This window comes from Gorilla gorilla, chromosome 6, assembly GCF_029281585.2.
Source record: "Gorilla gorilla gorilla isolate KB3781 chromosome 6, NHGRI_mGorGor1-v2.1_pri, whole genome shotgun sequence".
In the NCBI taxonomy this organism is placed as follows: domain Eukaryota; kingdom Metazoa; phylum Chordata; class Mammalia; order Primates; family Hominidae; genus Gorilla; species Gorilla gorilla.
In genome coordinates, this window is record NC_073230.2 from 88,086,673 (window position 1) to 88,100,038 (window position 13,366).

The 13,366-nt window shown below is 49.2% G+C and overlaps 1 protein-coding gene across 3 annotated transcripts; it reads right to left on the minus strand.

Moving 5' to 3' along the window:
* Positions 1-1,052: 1,052 nt before the first annotated feature.
* POP7 (POP7 homolog, ribonuclease P/MRP subunit) lies at positions 1,053-12,586 on the minus strand. Of its 3 annotated transcripts, none has more exons than XM_019031028.4 (2): positions 12,471-12,586; positions 1,053-1,718 (listed from the first exon to the last, which is right to left on the minus strand). In XM_019031028.4, exon 2 carries the CDS (start codon positions 1,706-1,708, stop codon positions 1,286-1,288), a length of 423 nt encoding a protein of 140 aa, XP_018886573.1. In that variant the 5' UTR covers positions 1,709-1,718; positions 12,471-12,586; the 3' UTR covers positions 1,053-1,285. The 3 variants fall into 3 exon arrangements, with proteins under 3 accessions (XP_018886573.1, XP_004045967.1, XP_004045968.1); XM_004045919.4 differs by lacking the exon at positions 12,471-12,586 and adding an exon at positions 2,229-2,471; XM_004045920.4 differs by lacking the exon at positions 12,471-12,586 and adding an exon at positions 2,137-2,203.
* Positions 12,587-13,366: the final 780 nt, after the last annotated feature.

Consider the following 13,366-nt stretch of genomic DNA (forward strand, 5'->3'; position numbering starts at 1 on the left):
GCCTCGAACTCCTGGGCTCAAGCGATCCTTCTGCCTCAGCTAACGAGGTAGCCGGGATTATAGGTGCAAACCACTACACCCATCTAGTTTTCAAAAATTTTTTGCATTTGGGAGGCCAAGGCGGGCAGATCACTTGAGGTCAGGAGTTCGAGAACAGCCTGGCCAACATGGTGTTTCCACTAAAAAAATACAAAAATAATTAGCTGGGCGTGGTGGCACTCACCTGTAATTCCAGCTACTGGGGAGGATGAAGCAGGAGAATCACTTGCACCCAGGAGCCGAACGTTGCAGTGAGCCAAGATGGCACCACTGTACTCCAGCCTGGGTGACAGAGCAAGACTTCATCTCAGAAAAAAAAAAAAAAAGTGTTTTTTTTGCATAGACTAGGTCTCAGTATGTCATCTAGATTGGAGTGCAGGTGGCATGATCATAACTCACTGCACCTTCAAACTCCCAGGCTCAAGCACTCTTTCCGCCTCAGCCTCCGCCAGTAGCTCAGACTACAGGCTGGAGCCACTGCACCCAACTAGAAGATGAAAATCTTTAAAACAAACATTGGGGCCGGGCACGGTGGCTCACGCCTGTAATCCTAGCACTTTGGGAGGCCGAGATGGGTGGATCACAAGGTCAGGAGATCGAGAACATCCCGGCTAACACGGTGAAACCCTGTCTCTACTAAAAATACAAATTAGCCAGGGTGTGGTGGCGGGCACCTGTAATCCCAGCTACTCAGGAGGCTGAGGCAGGAGAATGGCGTGAACTCAGGAGGTGGAGCTTGCAGTGAGCCAAGATTGCACCACTGCACTCCAGCCTGGGTGACAGAGTGAGACTCTATCTCAAAAAACAAACAAACAAACAAACATTGGGATGACTGGGCTTCTGCACTGTACTGTTTTGTTACACTGCTCATAGCATAATCTATGCTCTCTATAGAGGCAAGAAACACTTGGGTTCCCCTTTCACCTAGATACCTGTAGCGTTTCCTACCATCCCTATTCAGGCATACACAGAATTTACACAGGAAAGAATCAGTGGCAGTGGGATGGCAGGACACTAGTGCAACAGGATTTTTTATTTATATGGCAATAGTTACAGACCGCATACACACACTCAGGAAGGCCCACTAACTGGGCCCACCAAGAGACAATTACCCCCACCCTCAATGCAGAGTCCTTTGGGCTTCCAGGGAACAGGCCTTTTCTTACATGGCTCTGGTCCGAGGTCCAGTACTCAGCATGCGAAGAGCCACATCACGGAGGGGATAAGTGGAGGAGTGTCTTTTCAATTACTTGGGTGTGACCCTGAAGACTCGGATGTGGATGGCTGAGTTATTGCGGATCCGAGTCAGTGGCTCCCGTGTATCGGTCTCTGGCTCCAGCTCATCAACAAGCTCCACGGTGGAGGTATTGGCAGCCACCTGCAAGGACCCGAAGCTGCCCGCCTGCAGCTGCAGCGCGATGTTGATGGCGCGGTTGATGGCCAGGCCCAAGCCGTGAATGTAGATCTCTGAGCACGCGTTCTGACCCCGGGCCCCTCCGTCCAGCAGCTTCTGGCAGCGGGCCAGCTGGGCCTTAAAGTCCGTCTTCATATTGACATAAATGTCATTGGGCCTCCGGGGCAGGCGACTGGGAAGCCTTTTCCTAAGGGTGTACTCCACTGGATCCAGTTCAGCCTCCACAGCACCGCGGGGCTCTCGGTTTTCTGCCATGCTGTGTGCCCTGGCGTGGGAAAGGGACGCGATCAGAGGGCTCAGAGGGACCTCGAAGCTTTTCCTACCCCTTTTCCTGTACAAAGGGTGCACCTGGCCGGGCAGTGGCTCACGCCTGTAACCTCAGCACTTTGGGAGGTCGAGGCGGGAGGATCACTGGAGCCCGGGTGTTTGAGATCAGCCTGGGCAACATAGCAAGACCCTGTCTTAAGAAAATTTTTTTTAATTACCCGGGCCGAGAGGGGAGGATCGCTTGAGATCGGGATTTCGAGGTTACAGTGAGCCGTGATCGCGCCCGCCACTGCACTCTAGCTTGGGAAACAGAGCAAACCTCTGTCTCAAACAAAAACAAAAATAAAGGGTACACCCGAGAGGGGACACACTCGATGTCCCTGTTTCCTTCCGGCCCCTCGTCCTCTCCCACTCACCTCCAGATCCCGCGTCTTCCCACCCCCCGTTCCGATTCATTCATCGCGTCGCCCTCAAACTCGCGCCCCTCCGCCGCCCCTCCCGTGCTTACTCTCTTCGTTCCACAGGGCCCTCCAGGCGCGCGAGGCCCGCTCCCTGCCAGGCCACTCAAGGGTTCGCCGGCCAGCCCAAGTAACCGCGACCCCAGGTCCCAGAGAAAGAAGGATGTGGGTGCAAGCAGCCAGCCAGCTCGTGGGCACCCTGCCCGCGCCGGGGTCCTGAAAGGGCTGCGGAGTGCGCACGCGCACCCGTACCCCGCGAGCTATGAATCGCCTTCCCGGCTTCCGTTCACCCCGCCCCTTCCCTGAGCGCAAGGGCGACTGCGCAAGGCGTTTGAGAAACGCGAGACTTCCGGGCGTGACGGGATTTACACGTGTACGCCTCGGGAACTGGCGGGCGGCCGAGGGCGGGGACCAGGTCCGAGCCGGGGAGGAGCTAGAAAGGGCCGGGTCGGCGTCTCTAGGCCTGGCGGAGTTCCCGGCCGGCGGAGGGGTAGCGTAGGGAAGACACCTGGAGGGGAGGCTGTTCTAGGGGCAGGGTTCTTCCCCATGGGAGCAGGGAAGGGGCCGAGTTCAGGAGACCGCGGTCGCCAAGGGGCCTGAACTCCGCGTCCGTCGCAGCTCCTCTGGTCAGAAGAGGCCTGGGCAGGGCTGGCAGAACTGACCCCCTAGTCTAATGTCCCTGTGGCCCGAGGGGGAACTGAGGGACATAGCCGGTCCCCACCTCGCTGGAGGACAGCGTCCCGGGACTCCCCTGCAGTTCACGGGAAGCTGTTCGCCTCCTGTCTGTGCTGGGGACCCACGCTGTGAGCCCTAAGCCCAGGCTTCACGGGTCCCCAAGGAACGCTGACCCACCCACGCCCCTCAACCATCTCCCACCAGCTCTGCAGCACGCGACCCCGGATCAGGGACTTGCCGCCCCCTGGCGGGCAAGGTGGGAGGACGCGCGCCGGATTCGTGGCTCTCAGGCCAGTGGATTGGGGGCTCTGCCCAGATGGGCATAGTTTCTGCAGAGTTCCCTTCTGAAATAAGTAGGATCTGCTGCACTGGGGACCTTGAACTACTCTGTTTGTTTGCCCAGCATTCAAATGGGGATGTTCACAACAGCTCCACCATATGGCACATGCATTTTATTGAATGGCTAGCTGTATAGCTTCTGTCTACAAACTTGCATGCATTTATTTTTGAGACAGGGTCTCTGTGGCCCAGGCTGGACTGCAGTGGTGTGATCTCAGCTCACTACAACCTCTGCCTACCGGGTTCAAACGATTCTTGTGCCTCAGCCTCTTGAGTAGCTGGAATTAAAGGCGCACGCCACCGCACCCGGCCAGTTTATTTCATTTTTTTGAGACAGGGCCTTACTCTGTCACCCAGGCTGGAGTGCAGTGGCGTTAACACGGCTCACTGCAGCCCTGAACTGGGCTCAAGCAATTCTCCCGCCCCAGCCACCTGAACAGCTAGGACTACGGGCATGCACTAGCATATAAAGTTGTATTTTAGAAGTTAATCCTTGGTATTGAAATTTTCGATATGTTGGCCGGGCGCGGTGGCTCACGCCTGTAATCCCAGCACTTTGGGAGGCCGAGACGAGCGGATCACGAGGTCAAGAAATCGAGACCATCCTGGCTAACATGGTGAAACCCCGCCTCTACTAAAAATACAAAAAATTAGCCGGGCATGGTGGCAGGCGCCTGTAGTCCCAGCTACTCGGGAGGCTGAGGCAGGAGAATGGCGTGAACCCACGAGGCAGAGCTTGCAGAGAGCCGAGATCGCGCCACTGCACTCCAGCCTGGGGGACAGAGCCAGACTCCATCTCGGAAAAAAAAAAAAAAGAAATTTTCGAAATGTTCACATAATTGTTGGGAGCGATTCATTCCTCCACACATGATGTGCCTCCTCTCTCCCATATCCTGTTAATTGTAGCAGTTGCGGGCATTTGCGATGACAGGATATACAGATGGTGCCACACTTGACCTTGAGTACTGGAATGCTCTGAGGTCAAGCATATGCCACAGTGCTTGAGACTGTGGGCATCACCTGTAGTGTCTTTTTCCCCAACTCCTGTCTCCTTGGTCCTAGGAAGGTCTGGCTCTAATTGCTAGTTTCCAGAGATTCATTCCTTTTTTTTTTTTTGAGACGGAGTCTCCCTCCGTTGCCCAGGCTGGAGTGCAGAGGCACGATCTCAGCTCACCGCAACCTCTGCCTCTCAGGTTAAAGCGATTCTCCTGCCTCAGCCTCCTGAGTAGCTGGGATTACAGGTGTGCACCACCACGCCCGGCTAATTTTTGTATTTTCAGTAGAGATGGGGTTTCACCATGTTGGCCAGGCTGGTCTCAAACTCCTGATCTCAAGTGATCCTCCTACCTTGGCCTCCTAAAGTGCTGGGATGACAGGCGTGAGCTATTGTGCCCAGCCTCATTTTTAAGCCTTGGATCACAGGAAGAAGCAACAAGAAACTACCCAACTCAAAACATTTTAGGAGAATCATAAAATTGGTCCATTTAGAAGGTAGAGTTGGGTCCATTAAGTTATTGTTGCAAGAGGTTGCATATTCAATGATCAGTTATATAAAATAATGTTCTCGTTAGTATGCTTTTCATAATCTGTTTTATCATACATGTAACATTCAAACTGACAAATACACTGACTTGGGAATAAAGGATATGAAAACACTGGTTTAAAAAAAATGAGGATGCTAATTCCTTTCTTGCAGTTGAGTTGTGAAACCCAAGGTAATGTTGTAAACTGTAAACCTACACAGGTGAGTTGGCATATTTATGTCTCCCAGGCCCTTCTCAGTTCCCTAGGATGGAGTCTGACCCCATTTGATCAAAGGTTGAAGAGAGTTCAGATTCTAGAGAAATTTGCTCCCAGCACCCCATTTCAATCCCGTAGTTCTTTCCTTTACTTCAGATTCTTTATTAACCACAAGATTGGGATTGAATTGGAAGATCCAACATATTATAGTAAAGATACCAATTCTCTTCAAATTAATCTATGGGGGCCAAGCATGGTGGCTCACGCCTTTAATCCCAGCACTTTGGAGGCCAAGGTGGGCAGATCACTTGAGGTCAGGATTTCAAGACCAGCCTGGCCAACATGGTGAAACCCCGTCTCTGCTAAAAATACAAAATTAGCCGCCTGGTACTAATCCCAGCTACTCAGGAGACTGAGGCAGGAGAATAGGTGGAACCCAGGAGGCAGAGGTTGCAGTGAGCTAAGATCACGCCACTGCACTCCAGCCTAGGCAACAGAGCGAACTCCGTCTCAAACAACAACAACAACAAAAACCCAAATTGATCTATAGGCATAATGCAATTCCTACAAAAATCCCAGCAGTTTTTTTGTATTAAATATAGATGTTTATTCTAAACTTTATATGGAAAGGCAAAAGAAGTAGAATAGTTAAAACCACTTTGAAAAAGTTGTTGGAATCACACTATCTACCTGATTTTAAGACTTACTATATAAATAAAGTTATCAAGAAATTATGGTTTCCCCAGTGGGATAGACACAAAAATCAATAAGATGGAATTGAGAGCTCAGAAATAGATTCACACAAGTGCAGCCAACTATCTCTCTTTAAAAAATAATTTTTTGTTTGTTTGTTTATAAGACAGTGTCTCACTTTGTCACCCAGGCTTGGAGTGCAGTGGCACAATCTTGGCTCACTGCAGCCTCAACCTCATGGACTCAAGTCATCTTCCCGCCTCAGCCTCCCAAGTAGTTGGGAATATCAGCACGCGCCACCATACCCGGCTAATTTTGTTTTATTTTTTGTAGAGGTCTTACTATGTTGACCAGGCTGATCTCGAACTCCTAGACTCAAGCAATCCTCCTGCCTCAGCTCCCTCAAAGTGCTGAGATTACAGGCGTGAGCCACTGCCAACCAACTTGTTTTTGACAAAGGTATAAAAGCGTTTCAATGGGGAAAGGACGATCCTTTCAAGTGGTGGTGAAACAATTGGACAAATAGGCAAAGAAATGAGCCTCAGCCCTATGCAAAAAGTTAATACAAAATGGATAGTAGATCTAGGAAAAAACTTCATGGTGTAGGGTCAGGTGAAGAGTTTTGTTTTTTTGTTTGTTTGTTTTTTTGAGATGGAGTCTCACTCTGTCGCCAAAGCTGGAGTGCAGTGTCGCGATCTCGGCTCACTTCAACCTCTGCCTCCCGGGTTTAAGAGATTCTCCTGCCTTAGCCTCCTGAGTAGCTGGGATTACAGGCACATGCCACCACGCCCAGCTAAAGGCAAAGAGTTCTTAGACATGACTCCAAAAGCACAATCCATAAAAGAAAAACAATTGGGCTGGGCACGGTGGCTTATGCCTGTAATCCCAGCACTTTGGGAAGCTGAGGTGGGTGGATCACCTGAGGTTAGGAGTTCAAGACCAGCCTGGCCAACATGGTGAAACCCCGTCTCTACTAAAAATACAAAAAATTAGCCGGGCGTGGTGGCATGCGCCTGTTATCCCAGCTACTCAGGAGGCTGAGGCAGGAGAATCGCTTGAACCCGGGAGGCGGAGGTTGCAGTGAGCTGAGATTGCGCCATTGCACTCCAGCTTGGGCAACAAGAGTAAAACTCCGTCTCAAAAAAAAAAAAATTGATAAATTGGACTTCATCAAAATGTTTAAACATTTGCTGTGTGAAAGATCACATTAATAAGATGAAAAGAGTAGCCACAGACTGGAAGAAAATATTTGCAAATCATATATCCAACAAAGGACTTGTTTCCAGAATATATAAAGCACTCTCTAAGCTCGAGAGGTAGAAACCGAACAACCCAATTAGAAAATGGGCAAATCCAGCCTGGGCAACATAGTGAGATCCTGTCTCTACAAAAAATTTAAAAATTAGCCAGGCTTGGTGGTCTGTGCCTACAGTCCTAGCTACTCAGGAGGCTGGGGTAGGAGGATTGCTTGAGCCCAGGAGGACAACACTGCAATGAACTGTGATCATACCACTGCACTCCAGCCTGGGTGACAAAGTGAGGGTCTGAGAAAGAAAGAGAGAGAGGAAGGAAAGGAAGAAAAAGGGAAGGAAGGAAGGAAGAGAGGAGAGAGAGAGAGAAAGAAAAAACAGAAAAAAGGAAGGAAGGAGGGAGGGAAGGAAGGAAGCAAGCAAGCAAGCAAGCGGTGGCTCTTGCCTGTAATCCCAGCACTTTGGGAAGCTGAGGTGGGTGGATCACCTGAAGTTGGGAGTTTGAGACCAGCCTGGCCAACGTGGTGAAACCCCGTCTCCACTAAAAATACAAAAATTAGCTGGGCGTGGTGGCGGGCGCCTGTTAATCCCATCTACTCGGGAAGCTGAGACTTGAAAATCGCTTAAACTTGGAAGGCAGAGGTTGCAGTGAGCCAGGATCACACTATTGTACTCCAGCCTGGGCGACAGAGCAAGACTGTCTCCAAAAAAAAAAAAAGAAAGAAAGAAAAGGAAAATGGGCAAATCTTAAACGGACATTTCAGTGAAAGAGAATATAAGAATGGTAAATAAGCACATCATAAGATGTTCAATATCACTAGCCATTAAGGAAATACACATGAAAACCATGACGAGCTACCAATAACACGTATTGAAATGGCTGAAATACGAAATACGAACAATACCAAGTGTGGATGAGAATGCAGGGAAACTGGATCTCTCATACATACACTGCTTGTGGAAGTGTAAAATCGTACAGCCATCCTAGAAAACAGTTTGGCAGTTCCTTCTAAAATTAAACGTACACTTACCAAATGACCCAGCAAGAATATTTCTTGGCATTTAAAAATCTGTACATGAACATCCATAGCATTTTTTTTCTTTTTTTTTGAGATGGAGTCTTACTCTGTCACTCAGGCTGGAGTGCACTGGCGCAATCTCAGCTCACTGCAACTGCTGCCTCCCAGGTTTAAGCAATTCTCCTGCCTCAGCCTCCCAAGTAGCTGGGATTACACACGCATGCCACCACGCTCAGCTACATTTTTTTGTATTTTTAGTAGAGACGGGGTTTCACTATCTTGGCCAGGCTGGTCTTGAACTTCTGACCTCGTGATCCGCCTGCCTCAGCGTCCCAAAGTGCTAGGATTACAGGCGTGAGCCACCGTGCCCAGCCCGTCCATAGCATTTTTATTTGTAATAGCCCAACTGGAAGCAACCCAGATGGCTTTCTTTTCATATTAATTTATTATGTAGAGATGGGGGTCTCCCTATGTTGCCCAGGCTGGTCTTGACCTCCTGTACTTAAGCAATCCTCCCGCCTCACCCTCCCAAAGCGCTGGGATTGCAGGTATGAGCCACCGACCTCCAGATAACTTTTGATCAGCATGGTAAACAATCTATGGCACATCCATCCCATGGAATATTACACAGCTATAAGGGATGGATCAAGGTGACCTGTTAGGCTGCGAACATACCAGTTATATTACATAATACTGTGCTGAACTGCTCATATTGTACTGTGCAAGACAAGGTGAGCATGATCGCATGACCTGTGCTGAGGGGACATGAATAGGATTGGGTGGATCCCCAAGGAGAGACAGCCAATATCATCTTGAGGGATCCAAGGTTTTCCAAAAGGAAGTAATGATTAGGCAGAGACAGGAATGTTTAGCAGTAGGTCCTATATCCTGTTCCCTTTTTTTTGAGACAGGGTCTGGCTCTGCCACCCAGGCTGGAGTGCAGTGGCTTGATCTCCACTTACTGCAACCTCCGCCTCCCTGGCTTAAGCAATCCTCCCACCTCAGCCTCCTGAGTAGCTGGGACTACATGTGTGCACTGCCACGCCTGGATAATTTTTGTATTTTTTGTAGAGATGGGGTTTTGTCATGTTGTGCAGGCTGCTCTTGAACTCCTGGGCTCAAGCGATCCTCCCGCCTCAGCCTTTCCCAAAGTGCTGGGATTACAGATGTGAGCCACTGTGCCTGACCCATACCCTGTTCCAATGGGGAGGTCTGAGCCCTGGGAGGATGGGGAGAAGAGGAGGAACCAGTAAAATCTGAGAAACAGCAGCTAGTGAGGTGGGAGGAAAACCAACAGAATATAGCATCCAGAAAGCCAGGTGAAGATGGTATTTCTGGAGGGAGTGACCATCTATGTCACTGGCTGGTAACAGGTCATGTAAGATAATGGACCAGTAGATTTCACAATGTGGAAGTCATTGGTGACTTACAACGCAGTTATGTTTGGTTGAGCAAAGAACTTAGCTCAGGGCCAAAAGTAATTCTGAATGCAGTAAATTAATTTTAAGGCCCATTATGTCTGATAATTAACAATAAGCACAGTTTATGAGCTATCACTCCATTACTCAGGTCATGTGTCTTTCCATGGTACCTAAAATATGTTTTGCAAACTCTGATATCCACATAAATATCAAGGCTCGCAATTTAGGTGGGTGAAGACAAGCTCTGTAATAAATCGATTTGACAATAAACTGATCTGACAACAAGACAGTCCTTATCTCCTTGCATGCATTTTTTTTTTTTTTTTTTTTTTGAGACGGGGTCTCACCCTGTCTCTCAGGCCGGAGTGCAGTGGCCCAGTCTCAGCTCACTGCAACCTCCGCCTCCAAGGTTCAAGTGATTCTCCTGCCTCAGCCTCCCGAGTAGCTGGGATTACAGGTGCCCGCCACCACGCAGGCTAATTTTTGTATTTTTAGTAGAGACGGGGGTTTCACCATGTTGGCCAGGCTGGTCTTGAACTCCTGAGCTCATGATCCACCTGCCTCGGTCTCCCAAAGTGCTGGGATTACAGGCGTGAGCCACCGCATCCAGCCCTCTCCTTACATTTCATCAAAGGAAAACACTGAAGAGGAATCTGCCATTAAGAAAAAAAAAAAGTGGGGGGCGGGGCGGGCGTGGTGGCTCACGCCTGTAATTCCAGCACTTTAAGAGGCCAAGGCAGGTGGATCACGAGGTCAGGGGATCGAGACCATCCTGGCTAACACGGTGAAACCCCATCTCTACTAGAAATACAAAAAATTGGCCAGGCGTGATGGTGGGTGCCTGTAGTCCCAGCTACTCGGGAGGCTGAGGCAGAAGAATGGCGTGAATCCGGGAGGCGGAGTTTGCAGTGAGCCAAGATCGCGCCACTGCACTACAGCCTGGGCATCAGAGGGAGACTCCGTTTCAAAGAAAAGAAAGAAAAAAAAGGGCCAGGAACGGTGGTTCATGCCTGTAATCTCAGCACTTTGGAAGGCCGAGGCAGGCAGATCACCTGAGGTCAGGAGTTTGAGATCAGCCTGACCAACATGGCAAAACCCATCTCTACTAAAAATACAAGACTCTTGAACCCGGAGGAGCGGAGGTTGCACCACTGTACTCCAGCCTGAGCAACACAGCAAGACTCTGTCTCAAAAAAAAAAAAAAAAAAGAAAAAGAAAAAGAAAAGAAAGGCAGAGGCTGGCTGTTTGGTCTGCGTGAGACCACTCTTTCATCTCCATTAACCTTCCAAACAAATCTCTTTGTTTAGTTAAAAAGTTTGCAAATTTAGAACACAGACCAAGACATTTTACAGAGCAGCACCTGAACAAACAAAAACACATGAGCTCCAAATGATTTCTTTATTTTGAGACAGAGTTTCGCTCTTGTTGCCCAGGCTGGAGTCCAATGGCATGATCTCTGCTCACCGCAACCTCCGCCTCCTAGGTTCAAGCGATTCTCCTGCCTCATCCTCCCTAGTAGCTGAGATTACAGGTACGTGCCACCACGCCTGGCTAATTTTGTATTTTTAGTAGAGACGGGGTTTCTCCATGTTGGTCAGGCTGGTCTTGAACTCCCAACCTCAGGTGATCCACCTGCCTCAGCCTCCCAAAGTGCTGGGATTACAGGTGTGAGCCACCATGCCCAGCCAATTAGGTCCAAGTGATTTCTTTGTAATTTTTTAATTCTTCATGGGAGACTCACAGTTCTTTTTTGTTTTTTATTATATTTTTTCACTTTTCTCTCTTTTTGAGTCAAGAACTCCCTTTGTTGCCCAGGCTGGAGTACACAACCTTGTCCTTCTGGGCTCAAGGAAGGACAAGGTTTATTAGCAGCATGAGAACTGACTAATACAATCACGGTGGAAGACCAGAGGGGTCTCCCTGGATCTCCTGGACACCAATGTGTGACTTTGGACAAGTAATCCCCACCAACTGTAAAGTGTGAACACTGATGCTGAAGTCAGCAGAAATTAAAGCCTATAAACTCCCTCTTTGAGAAAGGAAGCTAGGTGGCAGGGCACGGTGGCTCACGCCTGTAATCCCAACACTTTGGGAGGCCAAGGCGGGAGGATCACTTGAGGCCAGGAATTTGAGACCAGCCTGGCCAAAACGGTGAAACTCCATCTCTACTAAAAATACAAAAATTAGCTGGGCGTGGTGGCGCCCATCTGTAGTCTCAGCTACTCAGGAGACTAAGGTGGGAGGATCACTTGAACCCAGGAGGTGGAGGTTGCAGTGAGCTGAGATCATGCCACTGTACTCCAGCCTGCGCGACAGAGCGAAACTCCGTCTCGAAAAAAATTAAAATATTAAATAAAATATAAAAACAGACAGCAGGACAGGCACAGTGGCTCACGCCTGTAATCCCAACACTTTGGGAGGCCAATATGGAAGGACTGCTTGAGCCCAGGAGTTCGAGAACAGCCCAGGCAACATAGTGATACTTCAGTCTGTACAAAAATTTAAAAGTAAAAAATAATAGCTGGGCCAGGCACAGTAGCTCATGCCTGTAATCCCAGCACTTTTGGAGGCTGAGGCAGGTAGATCACCTGAGTTCAGGAGTTCGAGACCAGCCTGGCCCACATGGTGAAACCCTGTCTCTACTAAAAATACAAAAATTAGCCAGGCATGGTAGCACACACCTGTAATCCCAGCTACTTGGGAGGCTGAGGCACGAGAACTGCTTGAACCTGGGGTCGGAGGTTGCAGTGAGCTGAGATCACGCCACTGCACTCCAGTCTGGGCAACAGGGTGAGACTCTTTCTCAAAAAAAAAAATAATAATAATAAATAATACCCGGGCATGGTGGTGTGCCACTCCCTGTAGTCCCAGCTACTCAGGAGGCTGAGGAGGGGGGATCGCTTAAGCCTAGGAGGTCGATGCTGCAGTGAGCTGATTGTGCCACTGCACTCCAGGCTGGGCAGCAGAGCAAGACCCTGTCTCTTAAATAAATAAAATAGTTAAAAAAGGAAAACAGACAGGAAAACTCCAAGTGCAGAGAAGCCTAGTGGTACTTGGTGGGGGAAACAAAAGTTGTTCCAGGTATAATAGTTCCTGAAGTCAACACTCTATCATGGCAAGACACCAGGCACTCAAATTCCAAGTCATGAACTTACCTTTTCCTTGTTTTGAGGATTACATTGTGTTGGGCGACAGCTCTTTTAGGCTTCTGGGAAGTAAGGTATACATTCTGGAGTAACTTCCAAAGAAAAAGGTGAAAGCATACGCAGAACTTTCGAGCCTTGAAAAAGTTCAGCGAGTCATTCTTGAAAAGTCCTTTTTTTAAACAAAGGGGGTTTCAGTCACCTCACATTTGCATAGCAGTTTCTCTCTTGTCAAAGCCTTTCACATTCACTTATTTTAATTCTTACAGCACTCAAGGAAGAGTGTGGAGTTGGGGGTCGGGGGTTGGGTGCAGAGCAGTGTTAACATCCTTCTGTAAGAGAAACGGAGGCTTTTGAGAGGCCAGGCGTGGCGGCTCATGCCTGTCATCCCGGCACTTTGGAAGGAGGATCCATTTGGGTCTAGGAGTTCCCGGCACTTTGGAAGGAGGATCATTTGGGTCCAGGAGTTCAAGACCAGCCTGGGCAACATGGGGGAAACCCTGTCTCTACAAAAAAAAAAAAAAAAAAGCTGGGCGTGGTGGTGTGCCCTGGTAGTCCTAGCTACTCAGGGCGCTTGAGGCAGGAGGATTGCTTGAGCCCAGGAGGCGCAGGATGCAGTTAACTGTGATCGCGCCACTGCACTCCAACCTGGGCGACAGAGCAAGACTCTGTCTTGGAAAACAAACAAACAACAAATACAATAAATTTAAAAAATTAGTTGGGTGTGGTGGCACACGGCTGTAGTCCCAGCTACTCAAGAGGCTGTGGCAGGAGGATCCCTTGAGGCCAGGAGTTCAAGACCAGCCTGGGCAATGTTATGAGCCACGTCACCCGCCCCAGTCTTTACAGAGAATAAAAAAGTTATCTGGGCGTGATGGTGCACACCTATAGTCCCATCAATTCAGGAG

Bases quoted from the DNA above. Each gene is read 5' to 3' on its own strand.
- POP7 (XM_004045920.4), bottom strand. From the start codon at position 2,180: ATGAATGAATCGGAACGGGGGGTGGGAAGACGCGGGATCTGGAG. The intron at 1,719-2,136 runs GTGAGTGGGAGA...TTCCCACGCCAG, and splicing joins GGAAGACGCGGGATCTGGAG to GGCACACAGCATGGCAGAAA.